Source organism: Elaeis guineensis, chromosome 5 (genome assembly GCF_000442705.2).
Source record: "Elaeis guineensis isolate ETL-2024a chromosome 5, EG11, whole genome shotgun sequence".
In the NCBI taxonomy this organism is placed as follows: Eukaryota; Viridiplantae; Streptophyta; class Magnoliopsida; order Arecales; family Arecaceae; genus Elaeis; species Elaeis guineensis.
Genome location: NC_025997.2, coordinates 17,323,434 through 17,345,271, shown reverse-complemented (window position 1 = coordinate 17,345,271; position 21,838 = coordinate 17,323,434). Strand labels below are relative to the sequence as shown.

The following is a 21,838-nucleotide window of genomic DNA, read 5'->3' as shown; positions in this document are numbered from 1 at the left end:
CAGTTATTATTAGCAAAGCCACCCAAACATAGTGATATGTCCATTGCAGCCATGGCTATCTGCTTGCTTAATGATGTAGATATACTCACGTATACTATCACCATTCTCAATCCAACATGTTGTACCTTTCTGGATTTGAGGCTGTTCTGCATTGACACGGATCAGGACCACAGAGATGCATTAATTCCACTATTGACAATTGTGCATACAGTATTATCTGTTGTTTGGTGTGAAAGTCACATATGTGACAGAACTGAAGAAGACATTTTGCTATTCTCGGATATTCACTACCTAATATTTGTTGGAAACAATGATGAATTTACATCAACATTAGAAACCTGCATCAAGAAGTCTATGTATTGATATTGAGAGGAACTTGGAAGCTGGTAGAATTCACAGAATGCTGCCAGTATATGAATTAATTTGGTAATTCATACATACGCTTGTCCGATAAACTTATAGAAATCTTGAACCAGCTGGGGGCAACACTGTTTCAAGCTCAAACATCTGGTAGATGCAGTTTGTTTCTTGGTTCCTTTTTGTCAGATATTATAGGGTAGATATTATTAATCCTTTCCTGATTTGCCTTACTTTTTTCTTGCGAAGATTTATGGGGATTCGCTGCCAATGTCATGCTATTATTCTTCCTCTCCAAGTCCATCTCTCTTATTCATATGGCTTGTTACTAGCTGCTGATATTTTTGTATTAGATAAATTTTTTGATATTTGAGCCATTGATTACTTTGTTCGTCTTATGTACTGTCTGTCACTTATGTTTTACTTAGCCCATCTGAGCCATTCTGCAGAAAAAAACACTAAAACCTGGTAAGCAAGATTAGATTCTGGATGATATGCAGAGATTTTGTATGAGTTCGCATTTGCTCCATTGTATGGTGAGAAAATGCCATGCAAATTAGCCCATGCAGCAGGATATAGAACAAGATCATTCCGCAAATAGACAGATCACCTGCATGGTTTTATCATTATTGCTCCAATTTTACTGATATGTATATTGTTAAATGTGGTATAGCACCTGCAAAAAATTAGGAACTAATAGGCTTATCTCAAGCCGCATATATTGACTCCCAATTTTTATAACCTAGAAAAGGTCATAATACGAGCATGGTAACTGGCGTAATAAGCGGCAAACATTTCTTCCTCTATGCATGATATTCTAACAGGTATGTTTCTTCTTCATTTTTCTACACACACCCTATGAAATATCGACACGTGGCTAACGGGTCGAGTCAACTCGCCGGTCTCGTCAGAACAACCAGTGAGACACCCTTCCTCACCAAGGCCTTCTCCTCTATGGTACGTAGACTTGGCTTCCACCCCTTGGTCGAAAACTGCCTGCTGAGAAACTCCGGCTCGGGCCCGAAGACCTCCGGCGACCATTCGATCCCTCCCACCTTCTCCTCTCTCTCCATCAACTTGTCATCTTTTCTCTCGGCCATCTCCTTCATTTCTTTCACCGCAACATCTGCCATGCAAATGCCAGTAACCAGGCTAAGTTTCTTAGCTAAAGATGGTGGAGCCTGCGACCGCAGCACCGATCGAGCCAGCGACAGGATCTTTCGGGTCTCGTCGGCCGACAGCTTCCCACGAGTCATCGGGAACATGAGGTAGGCATTGCCGGGGTCCAGCGTGTGGTCGGCCGGCAACGGGGTCACGCTTGTCGCGCCGGCGGAGAGCGAGTGCATTTCAACTACAAACCGCCTCGGGTGCTCGAGCATGAGCTCGGCCACAGAGATCGGGCGGTCGAACTCGTGGACCGTACCGTTGGTCAGCACGATCTTCCCCCAACCGCCGCCGCCGCTACCGCCGCAGCCGCCGCCGCCATCCGCTTCCTGGCAGGAAACGAAGTTTCCCATGGGGGAGGAGTGGAAGGTGAGCCAAGGTGGTGCAATGGAGAGGGTTAGGGGAATATAGGGAGGGAGCGGTGGTTGAGAGGGCGTAGGCACCGCCAGGTGCTTAAATTTGAAAGTGCTGGAGGGTGAGATTTGAAGGAGAGCATGGGTTGAGTTAGGAGATGAGCCTTGGTATGCCGGACTATTGAACGTACATTGAATTTATCCAATTAGAAGCTTCGAAGTTGTGGTTTTCTACGTGGCAGCTTGTGGTTGGATGAATCGGCTGTTGGGTGGGTGACTCACGGTCTGAACCCTTGTCTCTTTTTTTTTTTTTCTCCGAAGTCGGTCGGATTTTAAAATTGGTGAGGTAGGGGTAAGGGGTTCGCTGAACTGCCCCTTCCTTTAGGCTTCGAGGCGGTGGACTCACGGGAGGGACGCGTGCCGGGATGATCGGAACACGCTGTCCACGGTTCACACGTGGTCTGATTTATTTTAGGTGGGACCCACTTTAGGAAATCGTGGTCCAGAGGTACGTTTCGGTTGACCATTGGCTGATGCGATGTTTGCTGTTGTACTTCAGACCTGTCCACAGGCCAGAGCGCTGAGAAACGGAGGCGGTGGGCGGGTTCCACTTTCCACAAGGATCCCATTGCTGACCCGCGAGTCCCGGAGCGTGCTGGCCGTGAAGCGGGAGGAGACCGCAGTTTGTTGCGTTTGTTTTGCCTTTGGGCATTTAGGTGGCATGAGAACGACGTACCGCTGTGCATTAATTCGAGACGATGGATTCCTGAAGGTCTTTCATGACGATTGGATGATCCTGTTCGTCTGATTGGTGAGTCCGCTTTACTCGAGATTTCTTCACCATGGACCATGGTTGAGTCTAACCAAGTGGAATGTGGGGAGACTTGCATGTCAATGCTATTTTGAGAACAATTCTATGGTAATTAATGTCCCAACAAATTGTCTCGATACAAAATAAATGTCAACACTTCTGTTCCAATCGGAACAATTTCCTTATAGAAGCTGGGCTGCTGGATACCACAACTATTTTCTTTTCCAAGACCATGTTTTTCAAGGCTGTGGAATTCATGAAGATAGGATTTATGTTTAACAAATGGTTCCCTGATTTGCTTTCTACTGAGGATAGGATTCATCCACTTCTACGGAATTGATTGAGAGTTGTTGGGGGATACCCACCGACCGACCGATCGACTATCGGAGGGCCCGACCGGCTGGCGGCCCGACCGACCGACCGGCTGGCGGCCCGACCGACCGACCGACTATCGGAGGGCCCGACCTCGGGGCCCCGACCGACCGACCGACTGTCGGAGGGCCCGACCGGCTGGCGGCCCGACCGACTAACCGACGGCCCGACGAACGACTCTGACTGGCCGATCGTAAGTCGGACGGCAGGCCAACGGACGCCATCAGCGGCTAACCACGGCCATTCCACGGTCTATTCCCGACCGACTGAACCCAGAGGTCCGGTAGCCGACCCACTTGAAGCTCGCCGACCGACGGAGGAGTCCGACGCCACTCTGCTGGCCACCGACCTTGGGTCGGCCGACTCCACCAACCGCCGTACGGCCGCCAGACGTTGTCAGCTCTGACACGGACATGCGGCACAGTTACCTAGGGGCATTGTCCCGCCGAGAGCCGGGTCAACCCTGGTGATTAGACGGCTACACGGCGACATGACGTTTTCACGGCGGCTCTGACAGCCTACAGTGAGTTGACAGTTCCTCACTTGTCCGCGCCATTAATGACGGCGCCATACCGGCTCCACTATATATACCGGGGAAGGCAACAGTGCAAAGGATCGATCCGCCCGTCTCTCCCACATACGCAGGCTCGCTCCGCTCTCTCTCTCTCCCTCTCAGAGCTCTCTGTCTGCATTTCACTGTTGCCCAGTCACCTCTCTGACTTGACCGTCGGAGGGTCCCCGCCGGAGCCGCCTCCGGTCAGTGCGGACTTCCTTTTGCAGGTGCACGCTTCCCGCGATCGGGCGACGAGGCGATTGGCCGCAACAGATTGGCGCGCCAGGTAGGGGACAACATGACAAAGACAAGAGCTCAACGATCGAGAATCACTGGGTCGGCAAGGCGTTCTTCCCGCCGGGAAGAGGCCTCTCCACCACCACCGGCGGCGGAGCCTAGCTCTCCGCGCCCTGCAGTGACTACGGAGGCGCAGATTGCGGCCATTGTACGGCAGATGACCGTACTGACCGACGCAGTCAAAAGCCTCCAGCAACAACCGGCGGCCCGACCTATGCCTTCCAGGAGCAGCCGCCGACGGTCGCGCCGACCCCTGCCGCCTCCAGGCGAGCACTCCCAACAGCGCTCCCACGGGGAGGAGGAGGGTCGACCTCGGCGCGACGACCGACGGTCCCAGCGGCCCTCTCCTTCCCCGTTGGAACGGGCGAGGAAGGAAAAGCGGCCGCGCACACCGTCGGCCTCTCCTTCAGAGTCTTCCGGAGGCTCCACTCCTGGGGTCTCCCAGCATCGACGAGCGGACGACTACGAGCGACGGTTCGAGGAGATCGACCGCCGGCTCGCCCAACTGCAAATGGACGGCCAGAAGTCTTCGAACGACGTCGACTTCCAGACCGCCCAGCCTCTCTCTCGACTGGTCCTCGATGAGCCGATTTCCCAGTCGGTTCAAAATGCCGAACGTAGAGCCATACGACGGCTCCACCGACCCAGTCGACCACCTCGAGAGCTACAAAGCTCTCATGACGATTCAAGGGGCAACCGACGCTCTTTTTTGCATCGGCTTCCCCGCCACACTTCGCAAGGCTGCCAGGGCTTGGTACTCCGGTCTTCGATCGGCAGTATCCATTCCTTCGCGCAGCTCGAGCACTCGTTCGTGGCCCATTTCAGCACCAGCCGAAAGCCGCCGCGAACGTCGGATAGCCTTTTCTCCCTCAAGCAGGGGGAAAACGAGACGCTCCGACACTTCGTGGCGCGATTCAACGCGGCCACGCTCGAGGTCCGGGACCTCAACGAAGACATGGCGGTTTCAGCCATGAAGCGGGGCCTGAGGTCGTCCCGATTTACTTATTCTCTGGACAAGACCCTCCCCGAACATACGCCGAGCTACTGGAGCGCGCATACAAGTATATGCGCGCGGACGAAGGAGCGTCCGACCGACGCCTGGTCGAGCCCAGGGGTCCGAAGGAGAAGCGAAGAAAAGGTCGGGAGCCCGCCGAACCAAGCAGGCCCCCGGCCGGTAGTCGGCTTTCTCCACCCCGACAGATCCAAAAATCACCCCGCCGACAGACTCCGAGGTCGGTGCGTCCCAGGTATGACTCCTACACTCCTCTCTCCGCTCCCCGTGCGCAGATCTTGATGGAGATCGAAGGGAAGGAATACCTGCGACGGCCTCCGCCTCTGAAGGCAAAGGGCCTCGACCATCGGAAGTACTGCCGGTTCCATCGGAGCCACGGCCACGACACCGAGCGATGCATCCAGTTGAAGGATGAGATCGAAAATCTCATCCGCCGGGGTATCTCGGCAAGTTTCGAAAGGGTCCGCCGACCCGACCGACTGCCGATCGACGCCCCCAGCCGACTGAAGAGGCACCGACTAACCAGCCGACGGCGGAGTCATCAACATGATTTCCAAGCGGCTGGGATCGGGGACGTCTACAGGGGGGAGCCGACGAAAAAGCCACGACCGAACGACGTATCACCTTCGCGGAAGACGACGTTCGGGGCATCCAGACTCCCCACGACGACGCTGTTGTTGTGTCGGCGACAATAGCCAATTAGATGTAAAACGAATTTTGTTGATAATGGAAGTTCGACAAATATTTTGTTTTACTCGACCTTCTCCCGAATGCGACTACCGACGGATCGACTTAGTGGGGTCTCCACGCCCTTGATCGGCTTTGCCGGAGACACCGTCACGACAGAAGGAGAAATCACCCTGCCCGTGACGGTCGGTACCGAACCACGGCAAAGCACGGTCTCCCTCATTTTCGCGGTCGTCCAAGTTCCTTCGGCCTACAACGCCATACTCGGGCGACCCGGACTGAACGCCCTCAGGGCGATCGTCTCGACGTACCATCTCTTGTCGATTCCCGACCAAAAAAGGAGTCGGAGAGATGCGCGGAGATCAACAGCTCGCCCGACGATGCTTTCCAAATCTCCGCCCAAAGCGACGAGACAAAGGATCCCCTGACAATTGACAAACTGGATCAACGGGAGGAGGAAGAGCGGGGTTCGCCGGCGAGCAGCTCGAGGCGATCCCGATAGGAGAAAATCCCGACAGAAAAGTTTGGATCGGGTCTCAATTGCCCGACACCGAGCGACATCGACTGGCAGAATTGCTGACGGCCAATGCCGACGTATTCGCATGGTCGGCAGCAGATATGTCGGGCATCCCTCCGAAACAATGACTCACCGACTCAACATCGACCCGACGATGAAACCGGTGAGGCAGAAGAAAAGGTCCTTCGCCCCAGAAAGGCAGAAGGCCATCGACGAGGAAGTGGACAAGCTGCTCGAGGCGGGCTTCATTCGGGAATCCACGTATCCCGATTGGCTCGCCAATGTCGTCATGGTCAAGAAAGCCAACGGGAAGTGGAGGATCTGCATCGACTACACCGACCTCAACCGAGCGTGCCCGAAGGATAGCTTTCGCTCCCGAAGATCGACCAGCTGGTGGATGCGACGTCCGGATTTCGACTGCTCAGCTTCATGGACGCCTTCGCCGGGTACAATCAGATCCGGATGGCGCCTGAAGACGAGGAGCACACCGCGTTCGTGACCCCCAAGGGCCTCTACTGTTATCGGTGATGCCCTTTGGATTGAAGAATGCCGGCGCCACCTACCAGCGACTCGTCAACAAGGTCTTCAAAGACCAGATCGGGCGTAACATGGAGGTGTACGTGGACGACATGCTGGTAAAGAGCACGCAGATCCCGGACCATGTTCAGGATCTCGAGGAGACCTTCCGCACCCTTCGACGACACCGAATGAAGCTCAATCCGACCAAATGCGCCTTCGGGGTGACCTCGGGGAAGTTCCTCGGATTCCTCGTTTCTCAGAGAGGGATCGAGGCCAACCCTGAGAAGATAAAGGCGATCCTCGACATGCGTCATCCGAACACCAAGAAGGAGGTCCAACAACTGAACGGGAGAATCGTCGCTCTTAGCCGATTCATTTCCCGATCAGCTGAAAGGTGCCTCCCGTTCTTCAAAACCCTGCGCCAGGCGAACGGTTTCTCTTGGTCGGATGAATGCGAACAGGCCTTTGAAGACCTGAAGAGGTACTTGGCTTCCCCGCCGCTGCTCGTAAAGCCGCAGATCGGGGAGACCTTGTATCTCTACTTGGCCACATCTTCTGAGGCGATCAGTTCGGTGCTCGTTCGGGAAAACGAGTGCCGAACCCATCAGCCCATCTACTACATCAGCAAAGTGCTCCACGGCGCCGAAGCCAGATACTCGGAGACGGAAAAGATGGTCTTCGCCCTGACCGTCTCCGCGCAACGGCTCCGACCATACTTCCAGGCCCACGCCATCGTGGTACTCACCAACCAGCCCCTGAGGGCCGTACTGCGCCGACCCGACACATCCGGACGACTCGCTAAGTGGGCATGAAGCTTAGCGAGTTCGACATTCAGTATCGACCAAGGCCTGCCTTGAAGGCTCAGGTCTTGGCCGACTTCATCGCCGAATGCCCGACGACCGACCAAAGGTCGGGAGCTGAAGGCCCGGGACGAGATTCGGTCTCTGAGCGGGACCCGATCTCCACCTGGGTACTTCACATCGACGGAGCCTCCAACGCTCAGGGAAGCGGGGCCGGGCTCCTGCTCACGAACTCGGATGGGGTAGTCACCGAATACGCCCTCCGGTTCGACTTCAAGGCCTCCAACAATCAAGCCGAATACGAGGCACTCCTCGCGGGCTTGAGGATGGCGAAGGAATTGGGCGTCGACAGCCTCCGGGCATTCTCCGACTCTCAGCTGATCGTGGGGCAGGTCAAGGGCGACTTCGAGGCGCGAGATCCGACCATGATCAAGTATCTTCAGAAGGTAAAGGATCTCGTGGCCCGCCTCGAGTATTTCGAGATCTCCCACATCCCCAGGACGGAGAACGCCCGTGCCGATGCTCTCTCCAGATTGGCAACGTCGGCCTATGATTCTTTGGGTCGGACGTTTGTCGAAAACCTCCAACAGCCGAGCATGATCGGGTCGAAGAAGTGCAGCAGCTAACGTCCGAACCAAGTTGGATGGACCCGATCGTCCGGTACTTGTCCGACGGGACCAGTCCCGAAGATCCCGCGGAGGCCAAGCGACTCCGATGGTCGGCGTCACAATATGTGATCATGGACGGCCGACTCTACAAGAGGTCGTTCTCCCTCCCTCTGCTCAGGTGCTTGGGACCGACCGACGCCGACTACGCTCTCCGAGAGGTTCACGAAGGAATTTGTGGGAATCACTTGGGGGGCAAGTCCTTAGCCTTCAAGGTCTTGCGACAGGCTACTACTGGCCGACCATGAGGAAGGATGCGGCAGAGTTGGTCCGAAGGTGCGAGCCATGCCAGAAGTATGCCAATATTCAGCACCAACCGGCCAGCCAAATCGCTCCCATTGTCGCTCCATGGCCCTTCGCTCAGTGGGGAGTCGATATTCTCGGCCCTTTCCCACCGGCGTCGGGCCAAAGGAAGTTCATCGTTGTCGCCATCGACTACTTCACGAAGTGGGTCGAGGCCGAGCCCTTGGCGCAGATCACCGAGCGGAAGATGGAGGACTTCGTCCAAAAGTCCATCATCTTCAGGTTCGGATTGCCGCACCCATCATCACCGACAACGGACGGCAATTCGACAACCAAGACTTCAAGGACTTCTGCGCCAGGTTCCACATCCGTCATCGACTAACTTCAGTCGGGCACCCACAGTCCAATGGTGAGGTTGAGGTGACGAACCGAACCTTGCTCCATGGACTCAAGACCCGACTGAACGAAGCCAAAGGTCTCTGGGTCGACGAGCTGGGCTCCGTCCTATGGGCTTACCGAACGACCCCCCGTGTCCCGACCGGGGAGTCGCCGTTTAGTTTGGCCTACGGGACAGAAGCCATGATCCCGCTCGAGATTGGCCTGCCATCTTCAAGGGTCGAGCAGTACCGCGAGCCGGACAGCTCCGAAAGCCGGAGAGCCGACCTAGATCTTCTCCCCGAACTACGAGATGAGGCTCAAATTCGAATGGCCTCCTACCGACAGAGGGTCGCCCGGTACTACAACGCCAAGGTCAGACCAAAGCTCTTTAAACCTGGCGACCTAGTCTTGAGGAAGGCGGAGGTGTCAAAGCCCTTGGACCAAGGAAGTTGGCTCCCAACTGGGAAGGACCCTACAAAGTTGCTGACACCTTCGGGCCGAGGGCCTACCGACTGGAGACCCTTGAGGGGAAACCCATTCCCCGGACTTGGAACGCCGACAACTTGAAGCTGTATTACCAGTGAATTCTGTAATTCAATCGTTGGAATACAAGTTCAGTTTGAAAAATCGGAGTTCTAACTCTTTGACTACTGATCGACGCTCAGCCCCGACGCATCGACGCGGATCTGGCACCGACGACACATCGGCCCCTTACACGGACCGATGCATCTGCGATGACGGGAGTTTATACTCCTTCTACGGTCGAATTTTCAGGCAGAATCCATCGGTCGATTGGCCGATCGGGCCCCGACCGAAGAAAGGCTAAAAGCCCGCGCGGCTATTGCCGCGACTTCCGACCAGGCTACGGCCGGTCGAGGGATATTCGGCTTACCACCGTCTATCACATGATGCGACCTCAGTCGCACCCACTACTCGCCGACCGACCTGCGGCCGGCTGAACGACACTCGGTTTGCCACCGTCTGTCGAAGGACATGAGAACCCGACGCAAGAGCTTGGGGATCTGACTTACTATCGCTCCCCCGACACTGCGCCGGTCGATGTTCGACTGAACGCATCTACGGAAGTCCGACTACCGAACCTTTACCAGGTTCGGTCGGCTCCCGACTTAACAGATGCGCCCGAATAGCGACTACAATTATTGAAAACCGACCTAAAGTCGGGATACAAGCTACTTCGGAACTGTGCAAGCCGGTTAGGTCTTACCGACTTACCCGAGTTGGCGACTTCTCTAAGTTGGTGACTTGGGTTCGACATTACAGCGATAAGAAACATTACAAACAAGAAGGAAAAGAGAAGACAATTTCATTCATTGATTAAAAGAAATTACAAAGTCGGGCCGAAGCCGATTACATGTATTTTCAAGAAGAAACAAAAGGAAGACAGTCGGCTGGACCGATCATTCGTCCTGGATAATCTCTTCGACCGACGGAGGATCGGGAAGAATCGGCGTCTCGACCATAAGCGGCGCTGGGTCGGCGGCAGAAGGATGTCCTTCAGTCGGCAAGGGACCTCCGGTCGGCTCCTGCTCCGGAACGGCTTCCTCCGTTGGGATGATGCCTCCCGACAGATGGTCGGCCTCCTCTTCGGTTCCCTCCTCTTCGGCGAGTAGCGGGATGACTCGGCTGACGTCCACCTCCGGGTACAAGGCATGGACGGCATCCCGACCATCCTCGAACCCGACCCGGTAGGAGGCGAAGCCCGATTCGAGCATCTCCTCCTTGTACCGGTCGGAGGCCCGGAAGTCCTCAACCGCACGATCGGCCGACTCCCTCGCCGACCGTGCCTCGTCCTCAGTGTGGGCCAGCTCCTCCTTCGCCAACTCCGCCTCGGCCCTGGCAATTTCGGCGTCGATTTGGGTGATGGACAAATCCTCTTCGGTTTCCGCGAGCTTCCCCAGGCTGGCCCGAAGTTGCTCGCGTTCCCCTTGGAGTTCGGAGGTGGCACCGTCCCGTTCGCGTCGAAGACGACGCACTACCCGACCTTTGTGCTTGGCCTCCTTCTTGGCCGACTTTAGTTCGGCCATAAGCCGGGAGACCTCGTCCGTCAACTTGGCCTCCCGGTCGACCGACTCCTGCAGTTGGTCGACCAGCCTCCCTCTCTCGGCCTCGGCCGCTGCCGACCTTTCCTTGAAGGCTGCCCGAACGTCGCCGAACCTTCGGTATCCGGCCTCCAACTCGGACATGGTGAAGATCAACTGCCGACGGAAAGAAGCTTTGTCAGAATTATGTGGCAAGCGAAAATTCTTCTAAGGAAAAAGGTGACGCGAAGCTTACCTCCACCATCGACGGGTAGAACCGCGACAGCATTTCGGTCACTTGCCGAGACCGCAGCGACTGAACGTCGGTAGGGAGGAGGATCCCCTGGCACAACCTCCTCGCAAGGTTGTGGTCGGACAAGGCCGACGCACCCTCGGGGTAGTATGCGCTGGGGGGCATTGATCTCTCCTCCTCCGAGGGCTCCATCGGGGCTTTCCCCCGATCAGCTGCCCCGACCGACGGGGCTGGCAGCGATGGGACGCTGGAGTTCGACCCGGCGCCCCCCGTTGCGCCAGCGGACGCCTCCGGACGCTGTTCGGCTTCCCGAACGACATCCGGCTCCACCCGCGGCGGCGAAACCGCCGACACTCCTTCGGCCACTTCCTCGGTCGGCCTCTCCTCGACTCGGACGGTCGGAGCCGCGAGGGCTATAATCGGCTCCGACCCCTCGGTCGCCGACGCTTCCACGGTTGGCGGGACTGGGGCTGGTCTCTTGGAAGGGCGCGAAGGGCCTGCCCCCGGCGCTGGCCTCTTCCTCGCGGCGGCAAATTGGCGAATTTCGGCGTCGGTCGGCCTCATTCTCGGCGGTGTCCCTGCAAAACCGACCAATGTCAAGGGCCGGACCGAAACTACCCTAAAGCCGAACAAAAAGAAAAGCTGGGGATCGGGCGATACCTATTCGGGGGACCAGACTCAGGCCGGCATCATAGAGAGCTTGCTCGGTAACAAGCTCCCTCTGCTTCGGGACCGACATATCTTTGAGTCGGTGGAAGTCCTCCCGGTCGTCCATGTCGACCCGACTGTTGTCGTTGGCCTCAGTTCGGGGTACACCCCAGTGAGAAGGAAAGCCCCAAGAGGAGGAAGAGGAAACAAAGAAAAACTGGTTCTTCCATCCATGAATGGACGATGGAAGACCGGTTATGAAGGCAAGACCCTTCCGGGGATTGAAGAGCCACCACCCTCGGGCTTTAGGGTGGGGTCGGAGCACAAAGAAGGCCCGGAAGAGGGAAACGCGAGGGTTGGTCGGCAAGAGCTGACACAACAGCGCGAAAGAAATGATTAGCCGGACAGAGTTCGGCGCCAGTTGCGCCGGACATAGTCCGTAGTAATCAAGCAGATTCTGGACGAACTCTGGAATCGGAAGTCGAAGACCCGCACGAAGGTCCTCAACATACAGCGCCAGGTCGCCAGGCGGAGGGTTGTTGACCCGACCGCCGGCCCCTGGGGCGGAGAGCCGAAACTGCTCCGGGATGCGATAGTGCTCCCGAAGCTGATCGACGTTCGGCCCCGAAAGCGAGGAGGCCTCATCTTCCGGAGCCGATCGGGTGTCGTCGGTCGGGTTCCCCGACCGAGCTCCCTGAGTCGGTTTCCTGGTCATTGTGCAGGAACCGAAAGAAGGGAAAGAAGAGAAGAAAGCAAGAAGGGGAAGGAGGACCACGAACCCGATGGACCCTCCGGAAGTAGAGAAGAGCTCTGCCCGCGACGACCGAGAAATCGCCCGGACAGAGTTTCCCCAGCAAATGGCAAATGTGGGTCAGGGTCCGGGAGGTCCTATATATATAGGGCCGACCGACGGCCGAGATGCTCCCGCGCCGACCAAGTCCTCCAGATGCGCGACGCGTGGCGCCCGCCGGTTGGCTAAGGATTCGGCGCGCTTCGCCCCGGGACGCCCGCACCGCCCGCATTAAATGCCGGAGCGGGCGCCGGCCAACCACCTTGACACGCGGTGCGCGGGGGTTGGCTCCGCAGTCGGCCGCCCGCGCCGGTCCACGTTCCCGATGGGATGCCTCACCCACGATCGGCGCCGAATATCCGATCGACTGACGCCGTATCGTCCGGCACCCGATCTTCTGACACCGACGTGACGACTGACGACGACAAGACGCGGCGTCCGGCACCGGACGCCGGCGCGACTTCTGGCATCGACTAGACGTTCGGATCACTCGGGATTCGTGAGGTGTCAGACAACGGATCAGCCGGCGGTACGGTCGGATCTGCACATGCGACAAATCCACTCCCAGTCGCCCGGCCTTGCTACCCGAATGAAGGCATCGGCCAGCTCTCCACCCGACTTAGGAGTGGAGGGGGGCAACTGTTGGGGGATACCCACCGACCGACCGACCGACTATCGGAAGGCCCGACCGGCTGGCGGCCCGACCGACCGACCGGCTGGCGGCCCGACCGACCGACCGACTATCAGAGGGCCCGACCTCGGGGCCCCGACCGACCGACCGACTGTCGGAGGGCCCGACCGGCTGGCGGCCCGACCGACTAACCGACGGCCCGACGAACGACTCTGACTGGCCGATCGTAAGTCGGGCGGCAGGCCAACGGACGCCATCAGCGGCTAACCACGGCCATTCCACGGTCTATTCCCGACCGACTGAACCCAGAGGTCCGGTAGCCGACCCACTTGAAGCTCGCCGACCGACGGAGGAGTCCGACGCCACTCTGCTGGCCACCGACCTTGGGTCGGCCGACTCCACCAACCGCCGTACGGCCGCCAGACGTTGTCAGCTCTGACACGGACATGCGGCACAGTTACCTAGGGGCATTGTCCCGTCGAGAGCCGGGTCAACCCTGGTGATTAGACGGCTACACGGCGACATGACGTTTTCACGGCGGCTCTGACAGCCTACAGTGAGTTGACAGTTCCTCACTTGTCCGCGCCATTAATGACGGCGCCATACCGAGCTCCACTATATATACCGGGGAAGGCAACAGTGCAAAGGATCGATCCGCCCGTCTCTCCCACATACGCAGGCTCGCTCCGCTCTCTCTCTCTCCCTCTCAGAGCTCTCTGTCTGCATTTCACTGTTGCCCAGTCACCTCTCTGACTTGACCGTCGGAGGGTCCCCGCCGGAGCCGCCTCCGGTCAGTGCGGACTTCCTTTTGCAGGTGCACGCTTCCCGGCGATCGGGCGACGAGGCGATTGGCCGCAACAAGAGTAATACAATTATTACTATTTATTGAGGTTTAGTAGATTTTTGGAGTAAAAAATAATATTGCTGGTTGGATGGTATTATAACAAAGCATATAAAATAAAAAATCTATTTTATAGAAATTTTTTGATGGATTTTTCTATCTAATTTTTTAATATTTTATTTTCAGACTCCCATAGATGTACCTATTCTTGTGTAATTTAAATCATCCAATTTATATCAAAAAAGAAGTACGTCTGCTCTTATGCATCAAAAGATTTTATGAATGTTTTATATGGAAGAATGTTTTGGTACCCAAAATGAATCACTCATAAGCAAATATGCCTAGCAGTGTGCACGATTCAATTTGGATGGACTTGGGGTCAAGTTTTAAAGCAAATCAATTTGATCGATTTGATAAAATCAAAGCTGAAACTAAGCCAATCATATAGAAAAATCAGTTCCAATCAAATTGAAAAAAATCTGTTCAATTTAATTCGATTTATTGAGATATAGACCATTGGATTTATGTCAAATAGGTAACTAACGGGATGGGCTAAATGAATAGTTCATAAAATTAGCTAAATGGACTAAATATATAATCCATAAATTGATGGAGCTAGGATAAAATATAAGAGAACTGATGGTGATGGTTCATTTAATATATATATACACACACAATGACAAGTTGGTCCAATTTGAATCGACTTTGTCAAAACTGAATTCAAAAGCGAGCTGATTTTTTTAGCTTTTTAAATTTTTAAATCAAAACTGAATCAAATTTGAAAAATAATAATTCAAATTGAACCAAAATTAGAAGTTCGAATCAGTTTTATAGTTTGATAGTTTTCCTTGCATGCCCTTAAATAGAACTTTAGTGGTGGGCAGGACCGGGAGAAGCTGTTAATCGCACGGGTGTTAGAGTTTTAGGATATTAAAATCCAATGAAGAGGAGACATTTGGTATCCCCACCCCCACCCAAAAAGCTACCCATGACATATTACATAGAAATATATTTATTAATCATATAAAATATATTATAATAAAATATTAATATATTTATTAATATATTAATAATTAATATATTATATAAAACTATATTTATTGGTATTATAAATTATTAATCTTATAAAAATATATTAATTATTATTATAGAATTAATATAAATATTTTTTATTAAAAAAATAAGGTAAATTGAAATAATATATTAAACATTTTTAATATATAGATATAAAGTATAATAAGATATTTCTACTTTAATTCAAAATTGTCATTGAATCATAATATGATAATAGCATGATTAATAATATATTATAATATAATATATATTATATATATAATATATAATATCAATATAATATAATGTCATATTGATATACTAATTTATTTTGCTAGATTAAGGGTTATTTTTATCCTTAAATTTCAGTCCAAAATTACTATCCGGGGGTGATCTTGGGTTCCAAACCTCGAAAACGGATATCCTATCACCGAGTTGAATAGTGATTTAAGAAGTGGGAGGGATTTTAGATCACTGCCACGTAGGATCATCATGGTATAATTAAATATAATAATTTTATTATCTCCATCCATATCATTTTTTATCTTAAATGGATCATTTCATACCAAACATGTTCTTAAAGCATAAGTATGCATTCATTATTGTGCTAATCTTAAGGACCAATTCCTCCCAACTTTTTGACAGATTCAAAGTTCCACCATCAATTCAATGAATTTATAGAATAATATGAATGTCCATGTAAGGATTATGCTCCTAAAATAATGGATCTCTTTCTAGAATATTAAAGAACAACAATCAAACCCCACGTCACTTTTGTTTCATAGCTTAAAACTTGTGATGGCTTCGCGTGCATTAAAAAATTTTGCACTTGATGTTAACATTTGACATTGTAAATGTTGACTTGAACATCTCAATTAGACATTAGGATGGGTACATAATGTTAACTATGCAATTATTTGCATATGTTGGTGGATCTGGTATATTTCTTTTTCCTTTTTATATGAGTAGGTGGTTGCAGGGGTAATGGGGTTCCGCAAATTCTTTGAACGTTGATCTATTTTTCTCTCTAAGCTATGAGAGAGAGATTTAAGGATGTATGGACCATGTTTGCTCCATTGACCTATAATATTAGAATAAATAAATAGTAACAAAATATCAATATATTAAATTTTTAATATATTTATATATTAAAATTTTGCGTGCATTACAAAATTCTGCATTTGATGATAATTCTTGACATGGTAAATGTTAACTTGAACATCTTAATATGACATTTGAATATATACATAATTTTAGTTGTTTTATTTGCATATGTTGGTAGATCATATATATATATATATATATATATATATATATATATATATATATATATATATATATATATATATATATATATATATATATATATATATATATATATATATATATATATATTGTTTCTCTTTTTATATGAGTAGATTGTTGCAGGGTAACGGGGGGCACTATGTTTTTGAAACCTATTTAGTCGTTGATCTATTTTTCTCTCCAAGTCATGAGATAGCAATTGAAGGATATGCCGACCACATTTGCTCCATTGACCTATAATATTAAAATAAATAAATAGTTACACAATACAAATATATCAAAATTTTTTTAAATATATAAATATATAATTTTATTATATATGTAATATCTGTATTACAAAATTTATAGAATTTTACAACCCATGCTTACAATAAAAATAATGTTAATTGATATCTTTTACTAAACATATCATGTAACTAACATAGAGCAGCAAAAATAATGAAAGAGTTTGGACTTAGAGGGTTAGCTCTTGTTATGGCTGAAATCAATTTCTAATCCTAAAAGATAAAATAATAATATATATTTTATTTTTTAACTTTAGCATTTTTCAAAATGGCTAATCCATGAGCCAAGCGATCGACCAACTTAGCTGGGTCGCATAGATTTTTGGAATTATAGATTTTGGATATATCCCATCCAAACATACTTTTGGGTCAAGAGTTTGGATGGATAATCTAATGAAACTCTCAGGTTGTAAAACATTGAACATTATGGGAGGTAATCCTTCATGAAATATCTGTGCTTCTTGTAATCACATCCAATTTTGATAAACACTTGACCTAAAGTCACGGCCTCATAAAAATCCTACTAGCAAGCAAAGTAATTAGCAACTTCATAGATTTCAACACATTGTCGCAATTAAAAGGAATAATTGCATAAATGTGGATAATTATCTTAGAGAGAATAAAGATTAGTATAGAATGAAAATGCTACTTTCTCCTGTTAATTCTCAATTGTTCTAACAAATAACAAATATTAGTTAGGCTCCCATCCCCGATAGCTGTACACTTGCAATTGGGAAAAAAAAAAACTCACGTGTCTTTCATGTGATGGTATGATATGATGGTGTAAACTTGAGAAACCTAAACAAACCCTACTTGGATTCGTGGATGGTGTCCAGCACGGGCCTCCACTGCCGGTGACCACCAACCCGTTGACCAGGGAAACCGCCAGCCTTCCCCTCCATCAACAACCCGTTCTCCTCCCCTCCCCTCTCCTCCTCTTCACCGGCTACCGCCGGGACTACCCGTCTCCCTGACCCACATCCCTGCTTCCCTTTCCTCCTCCCCCTCCTCCCACCTTTGATGGCGCCGATCACGACCGCGATCTGCCGGTCGGAGATCTTAGACCCGACCCGGTCCACCGGCAGCAGCAGGTACACCTCTCCGGGCCGCAGCTCCTCGTCGGCCCGCAAACCGGACACCCGTCGCGTCCTCACCACCTCCTCGGCGCGTGCCACGACGTGACCGGGAGCCTCCAGCATCAGATCCGCCACGCCGGCGGGGATCTCGACGCGCCGGAGATTCCCCTCGGAGTCCACCACCTTGGCCGTGCACGATCTGGTGCTCCGCCGGATGCATGAAGCGTGGTTACCCATGGATATCGTCGAAGACGTACGATGCGGTAGTGGTCCCTCTACTCTCGATCCTTCTTATCAAGGAAAAACTCGAGTCTTTAGCTGTGGAGACGAGAGGTTGGGTTGGGAGTTAGGAGACGAGGGGAGAGTATTTACAGGGATCGAGAGGAACGAGTGGAGAAATCCAGTGAGAATGACGCGTGGCGAGACGAGTAAAAAGTTCATCGTAAGACCGCGGAGGGAAAGAGCTTTCGCTCGGCTGACGGCGAATCCGAGTGGACTTTGTCTTGTTCCGTGTCTTCTTGGGTGGAGAGACCGGCAGTCAGCCAAACTGTATTATTACGTGGAGGTTAAAAAAGTGGACGCGGCCCATTCCGTTTCTCTCGCGTTGTTGGACTGGGGGCCGTTGTTCGTAGATTCGAGAAGGGGCACTGGGGCTTCTAAGCATGCACGGGTAATGGGCGTTTATGATGCACATCGATGTTTGAAGGAAAAAAAAAAAAAAAGGTCACCAGAGGGAGGGCCCGATGCACCTACTACTGGCCGATGCATGGAGGCTGGTGAGGGAGCTATATCTGTGGGGATCGCATGTTTTGTCACAAAGCACTTAGACTATATTTTATGGACTAATCAAGCGGTTATTTTTATTTTTTTTTCATGATATTTTATTTTTTAATTTTTTTTTGGATGTATTCACAGGTTTGAATGAAAACTTTGTCTTAGCATTAAAAAAAAAAAATGATTATAATTTTGTTAGCCAATATTTTTTTGGAGTAAATTTGATGAATAGAGTTTGTATTTATATATATATATTTTTTTCTTTCATTTAATATATGTTAGATTCAATGTTGTTGCGGCCTTTTCCTCGATCGATGATGTCGTAGTCGTCGAAACACCGACGAGATCGATGGAGGTGGTACAAGCCCTTCCGATCCAAGCTGAGTCCGGAAAAAAGCGAAGGCGGTGCTCTCCAGGACTATGGTCTGAACATGCCTTCCAGGGAACCGACTATTACGATCGGGATGCACTTCAAAGCCACTGATCAGACACTCCAAGACCGTCAACTTATCGGAGAGCTGATGAAAATGGTGATGCTTCCTGCAGACCAGGAAGTTAGGAAAGCGCGCCCAGTATCGGAGATCCAATCGGGTGCCTGCATGTCGTTGATCGGGATAAGTACTCACACTTTTTTTATTCAGCCATTTTCTTATTTAGCCCAACAGATGACTTAGCCATTCTTTTATATTGCAGATGATCTACGACGTTACAATATTATCGGAAGGGTTGATCAAGTCAATTCAGATCAACCACGACTTGGAGGACAAAGCCCAGACCACTTGTGCACGGGCCGAGATCTCCAACGAGCTCCTCCAAGCTGTCGAGGAGCTAGAAAGAAGTAGAGAGAAGATCTCTTTGGTAGAGGCTGAGTTGGCAAATCTGGCGGCCCAATAGCAGAGCGATAAGGAGGAGTTTGAGAAGCTGAAAGCCGATTATCAAAAAAGATGGAGTCGGTTGAGAGCACCCTCATCGAGGAGAAGAAGAAGGTACTGAAGGTGGAGACGGCTGTCGAAGAGGCCGAGAACACTGTAAAAAAAGTCGAGAAGATCGCCGAGCAAGCCGAAAAGATCACTGCTGAACTTCAAGAGAAATTGACGGCGATAGAAACTCAGGCCTAGAAAGCTACTTCTCGAGTACTGATCGAGTTTCGAGAGTCGAAAGAGTATGAGGATGAGCCTGCCAACGTCGATGCGGATGCATTCCAACTCGAGTTCATGGAGTGTAAGAAGCAAATTCACCACCTCATGCCCAAGCTGGACCTGAGCTCCATTCAGCCCGACAAGGAGTCGAATGAGTCGGGCGATGAGGATGCAGAGGCCGAAGCGGACCATCCCCAACCAAGCTCCCGAACATCTCTTGTACTTCTTTTTTTTTATTTTATATTTGTAATAAATTTTTTTGAAAATGAAATGAAATCTTTCTTTATGAATTGTCTGACCCCTTTTGTGTATGCACTGCTTCTTTACTTTCTTGATAAGCTTTTCAAAATTGACTAAATAATAAAATCGATAATAAAGTAAAATAGATTGTAGGAGGTAGCTAACCGAGTAGGTTGTAGCTGAATTAATTAAACTTGAGAAAATTCTCCAAATCATATAATCGACTTTCGCAGGCGAACTCGGCCAGAGCGAAGTCATAATCATAAATCATTCGCTGTAGGTTGTCCCCTTAAGTAGGAACTTATAGGCGATTTTTAGGATCGGTAGATCTTTAGTGGGTCAGTATAAAGTCGACTTAGCACAACTTATTTTTGCCGGGTCGTATGATGAACCACAACTTTTATGATTGTAGTCCTTGGGTCGTTGCGAGTATGGTGGCAGTTGTCGGACCGTGTGGCTCTGGTAATCAGATTTTAGCTGATTAATACAATTATTTCGTCTGAGTCTCACATTCGATCTGATGCTGCAGCTTTTGGCGAGCACGCTTATGATTGAAGGACCCATTTGTTGTTAAGAATGGGCCTACTCCCAGCTTCATTAGTAGGGTATGAGCCGACTAGGGCTTCATCAGATACGAGCCGATGAGGGAGTGGTTGTATTGTAGTTTGCTGAGAATTTGAGTTATAAGGCACATAACTTGTAAGAAGAAAGATTCTTTTTTTTTATTTGAGGAAGGTATTCTTATTGATAATACATTCGTGATTCTTGGCGTTCTAAGTTTGAGGGATCTCGGTACCATCCAAGTTCTCAATTTTATATGTCCCTAGTCATAGGACTACAGAGACTATGTAGGGATCGATCTTCTCAATTCGGAGATAATTTTTCTTGCCCAGTGGGCTTAAAAATTTTCGATTTTCTTAGGACTAAGTCTCCTATTTGAAAGATCTTTGGCTTGACTCAGGAGTTATAATATCGTACAACCCTTTGTTGGTAGGAGATTATTCTTGATCGAGTTTTTTCTCTAGTTTTTTTGAGTAAATCCAAGTCTGCTCGTCTCTTGTTCGAGTTGGTAGATTCGTCATAGTATTCCACTCGAGTTGAAGGTAGGTCGATTTCAACTGAAATCATGGCTTCAATTCTAAATGCCAACTTGAATAGAGTTTCTTCGGTTAGAATTTGAAGAGTTGTTTGGTAGGATCATAGGACACTGTGAAGCTCGTCGGTTTAGCTTTCTTTAGCTTGATCGATTCTGGTCTTTAGGCCTTGAAGAATCATCCTGTTGGTTAGTTCAGCTTCTTCATTGGATTGGAGATGTTCGACCGAAATAAGCTTGTGGATAATATGATACTTTGCAAAGAATTCTTTGAATTTGACGTTGTTGAATTGTCAGTTGTTATTGGTGATGATTGCTTGAGATAGATCGAATCGATAGATGACGGACTTCCACAAAAAGCTGGTAGTCTTTTGTTTCGTTATCTGTACCAATGGTTCGGCTTCGATCTATTTAGTAAAGTAGTCAATGGCCACTATGAGAAATTTTCTTTGTCCACTAGTAAGCAGGAATGGACCGAGTAGGTCCACACCCTATTGATCAAATGGCCAAGATGCCGAGATGGCCGTAAGATGGCTAGATGGGAGCCTCTGAATGTTGGTGAACTTTTGATATTGATCGCACTTCTGCACCAAATCATACGCATCTTTCTAAATGGTTGGCGATAATATCCCTGCCAAGGATTTTGTAGGACAGTGACTTGCCCCCCAAGTGGTTGCCATAAATACCTTCATGCCCTCCCAGAGGATGTAATTAGCCTCGAAAGATCGGAGACACTTGAGCAGGGATAAAGATGCTGACCTTCTATAAAGTTGATTATCAATGATTAGATACTGAGTCGCCAACTTTTTTACTCAGCACATCTCGACAGGATCAGTCGGCAAGTCTCCATCCGTCAAAAATTTGACGAATGGGTCAATCCAACTCGACTCTTGTCCGATTTCAATCTTACAGATTTCTTCCTGTGAGTCAATGCTTAGGCTCTT

The 21,838-nt window shown here is 50.0% G+C and overlaps 1 protein-coding gene and 1 pseudogene across 1 annotated transcript; both read right to left on the bottom strand.

Annotated features, from left to right (window-relative positions):
- Positions 1-1,264: 1,264 nt before the first annotated feature.
- On the bottom strand, positions 1,265-1,895 carry LOC140857783 (uncharacterized; annotated as a pseudogene).
- A 15,206-nt stretch (positions 1,896-17,101) lies between these two features.
- Positions 17,102-18,021, bottom strand: LOC140857782 (uncharacterized). Its single transcript, XM_073256970.1, has one exon. The coding sequence runs from the start codon at positions 17,883-17,885 to the stop codon at positions 17,382-17,384; it is 504 nt and encodes a 167-aa protein (XP_073113071.1). The 5' UTR covers positions 17,886-18,021; the 3' UTR covers positions 17,102-17,381.
- Positions 18,022-21,838: the final 3,817 nt, after the last annotated feature.

Excerpts from the sequence above, each read along its gene's own strand:
- LOC140857782 (XM_073256970.1), bottom strand. The coding sequence starts at position 17,885 with ATGGGTAACCACGCTTCATGCATCCGGCGGAGCACCAGATCGTGCACG.